Source organism: Arachis ipaensis, chromosome B09, assembly GCF_000816755.2.
Source record: "Arachis ipaensis cultivar K30076 chromosome B09, Araip1.1, whole genome shotgun sequence".
Taxonomy (NCBI): Eukaryota; Viridiplantae; Streptophyta; class Magnoliopsida; order Fabales; family Fabaceae; genus Arachis; species Arachis ipaensis.
In genome coordinates this window covers 122,314,410-122,317,515 of record NC_029793.2, presented here as the reverse complement: position 1 = coordinate 122,317,515, position 3,106 = coordinate 122,314,410, and the positions used below count along the sequence as shown (strand labels likewise).

The 3,106-nt window shown below is 26.3% G+C and overlaps 1 protein-coding gene across 3 annotated transcripts in view; it reads left to right on the top strand.

The window, feature by feature from the left end:
* The window catches only part of LOC107619362 (tropinone reductase homolog At5g06060), a 5,766-nt gene continuing 4,078 nt past the window's right edge, over positions 1,419–3,106 (top strand). For 2 of the 3 annotated variants that reach the window (XM_016321629.2, XM_021112667.1), the window contains exons 1-2: positions 1,419–1,614; positions 1,790–1,997. In XM_016321629.2, coding sequence (XP_016177115.1) covers positions 1,526–1,614; positions 1,790–1,997 — 297 coding nt within the window. In that variant the 5' untranslated portion in view covers positions 1,419–1,525. The remainder of the gene's footprint in view (positions 1,615–1,789; positions 1,998–3,106) is intronic. The other variant, XM_016321630.2, reaches the window with a different exon arrangement.

Below are 3,106 nucleotides of genomic sequence, written 5' to 3'. Positions count from 1 at the left end.
TATCTGAATATTATGGCCTTCCTAATTCTTCATTATGTATGTTTATATAGGAAGTTTGTCTATATTCTGCTGAAGCCTTCCTAGTTCTTCGTACTCTTATTGGATTAAAGTTGAATCCTTTGCGTGTTTATATCTGAATATTGTGGCCTTCTTAGTTCTTCATTATATCCTTTGCGAATGTCATTATAAATATTTTTTTTGATAATATTGAGGATGATAATTAAGATTAAGGTGATTATTATTGTAGTTTATTGGCTAAGATAGAGTAGTTTTGAGAATGGATACATGTATGCATGGTTGACTTTATTAGAAGATACTTATGTAAGATATAATATTTTAGTTTTTCGTAGAGTATTAGTAGTAAATTCTAAGTGGTATCCTGCTTATTTTGATATGGCTATGCTTACTTTAGTGTGGGATGTATGAAAATTCAAAATTAACTTCATTCTAGTACTTTTGGATCATTATTATAAATATATTTTTAGTTACAGATAATTTTTATTATTTAAAGAAAAGATAACAAGTTATCTATAATTTAATTAAAATATTTTAAGTTCAAGTTTTAGAAATAAAAAAATATTTTTTTATAAATTATATATAATGAATAGTATTTTAAGAATGAAAGTGTTCACTAACTCTTTTTAATTTTTATATCTCCATACAATTAATAATATTTAACAAAATTTATTTTAGTATATATATATATATTTTTCTCCCACTCTTAAAATTTTCTGGGTCCATCACTGGTCAGGCGTGTGAACGTGGCCGCAGGGCGTGCACTTTGAGAAGTTCTTGGCGCTATTTTTCCGTGTCCAAAAAATGATGGTAGTGTGCAGCTCAAACTAAACATTCACTCTAGGTATATGCATATTGTTTTGAAACTCTAGACATTAGCTTTCTAATACAATTGAAACTGCCTCATTTGAACATCTATAACTCAAGTTATGACCACTTAAGTGTGAAGAGGTGCATACAATTTGGAGATTTAGGTGTCTTTAAGACATGATTTTGATTCTTTAGATCACGTTTTTGCTGTATTTGTGTTTTTTTTCTTGGAAAAATTTTTTATTCTTGTTTATTTTTTAGCCAAAAATTCTTGAAAACACATAAATGCTATCTCAACTCCAAATATTTAATTATTTATAAAATTCTATCAAAAAATATAAAAAATTTTATTAAAACCTCAAAAAAAAAAATAAATAAAAATACTTTAAAAATAACTTAAAATGACATGTCATAACTAAGACATGTTAGTGAAAAACAAATCATTATCTAACGTTTTCTTCAACAGAACACATGTACGTGTTCTGAGCTTGATCATTTATGATTGAAACAAACATGAACCACAAGATTCAGACGAATAATCACCATCCGTTCTCTATAAATATATCTACTAGTAATATATATATATATATAAGACATAACTTCTTGTAGCTTGACAACAAATCCTAGATAATTATATTGTACATGTTTTGGGCAGTCCAAATTAAAGGGTTTCTCTGAGTCTTTGCTGTGAACAAGAAAAATGGGGGAAAGGAAGCTGAACTTCAAAGATAAACGATGGTCACTCCATGGAATGACAGCTCTAGTCACAGGAGGATCTCGAGGTATTGGGTGAGTTTTCTAATTACGTTAATTTCATCTCATCTTTATAGAGGGGTGTTAGGAAGCCAATAGATTTTATATATATATAATTTTACTCTTATTTATTTATTTATTTATTTAGTTTTATTTGTTACTTTTTTAAAAAAAGACTTGCTTTTGTTTTACAATCCTCCATTTCTTTTAGGTATGCAATAGTGGAAGAGTTAGCAGAATTTGGGGCAGCAGTTCATGTATGTGCACGAAATGAAGCAGATATTGATAAGTGTGTGGAAGAGTGGAAAAACAAAGGATTAAATGTTACGGGATCTGTTTGTGATGTTTCATCCCGTGATCAACGTCAACATTTAATAGAAACTGTTGCTTCCATCTTTCATGGCAAACTCAACATTCTAGTAAGATATATCTCAAATTTGGACTAGCTTTAACAAGATTTTATGTTATTTTAGTTAGTTTTATAAACTTGGTTAAACAATAAATTGATTGATGTTGTATATTGATATACACGCTCTGGTTATGTAGGCCAAAATGACTTTTAATTAGTATTATACAAATGTTAAAAGTTAGCTAACAAATTATTTGTCATGTCATATTTAATATATTTTTTCTTCAGCAATGTAATGAGTTTTTGCTGCAGAATTAAATATTTTTACAATAAAATAATTATAAATACCAACAATTTATCACCTTTATATCAAGGTTAAAAAATAATATGCATTTCTGACATAGAAAAATAGTGGTTTAATTTTTTTTTTGGTACCAATAGTTTTATTAAATTTGTAATTAAGTTCATATACTTTTTTTTTTCAAAGGTCAAAATATCTAATTACATATTAAAATACTAAAATAGTAATTTAAATAATAACATATAATTTAAAATTTAATATTTTTATATTTCATATTTTGAAACCTTGACAATATAATTAAAATGTCTTTTCTTTTTGTATATGTCGTTGAACAATCATTTAAAACTCAACTTTTATACAATTAGCTCTTGATGATATTTATAGTTGAAAAAGTTCATTCAATTAGTGTAGTTATAAAAAACTAAAGCTAATTTCAAAAGAAAAAACACAAATGGATAGATAATATTCTTTCGAGTCGATTTTTAAGAAAGAACACTAATCTTATTTAAATTTAAAAATTGATCATTATAATGGACATCTAATATGAAGTACTCAAATTGACTATCAAGTGTCGAAAGTTGAATAAAAAATTATTGTGGGGTCAAATTTAATAATTTAGTGAGAACAAATAAATATTATTATTATTATATACTACTCAATAAAATTTCAAATTGTAATGGGGCAATTGCCCCCACACGGCCACACCCATAGGAGTAGATGTGTCCCTGACTATATGTGTCGTTTTGGAAGAAATATTCTGTTAATTTTAAAGTTTTTGATTTTAAAAGGACTTAATTACAAAATTAAAAGTAGTGTAGAAACTTATCAATTGAAAAGAAAAAAAAAATGTAGAGATCTAGTTGCAAGTTTTATGAAAT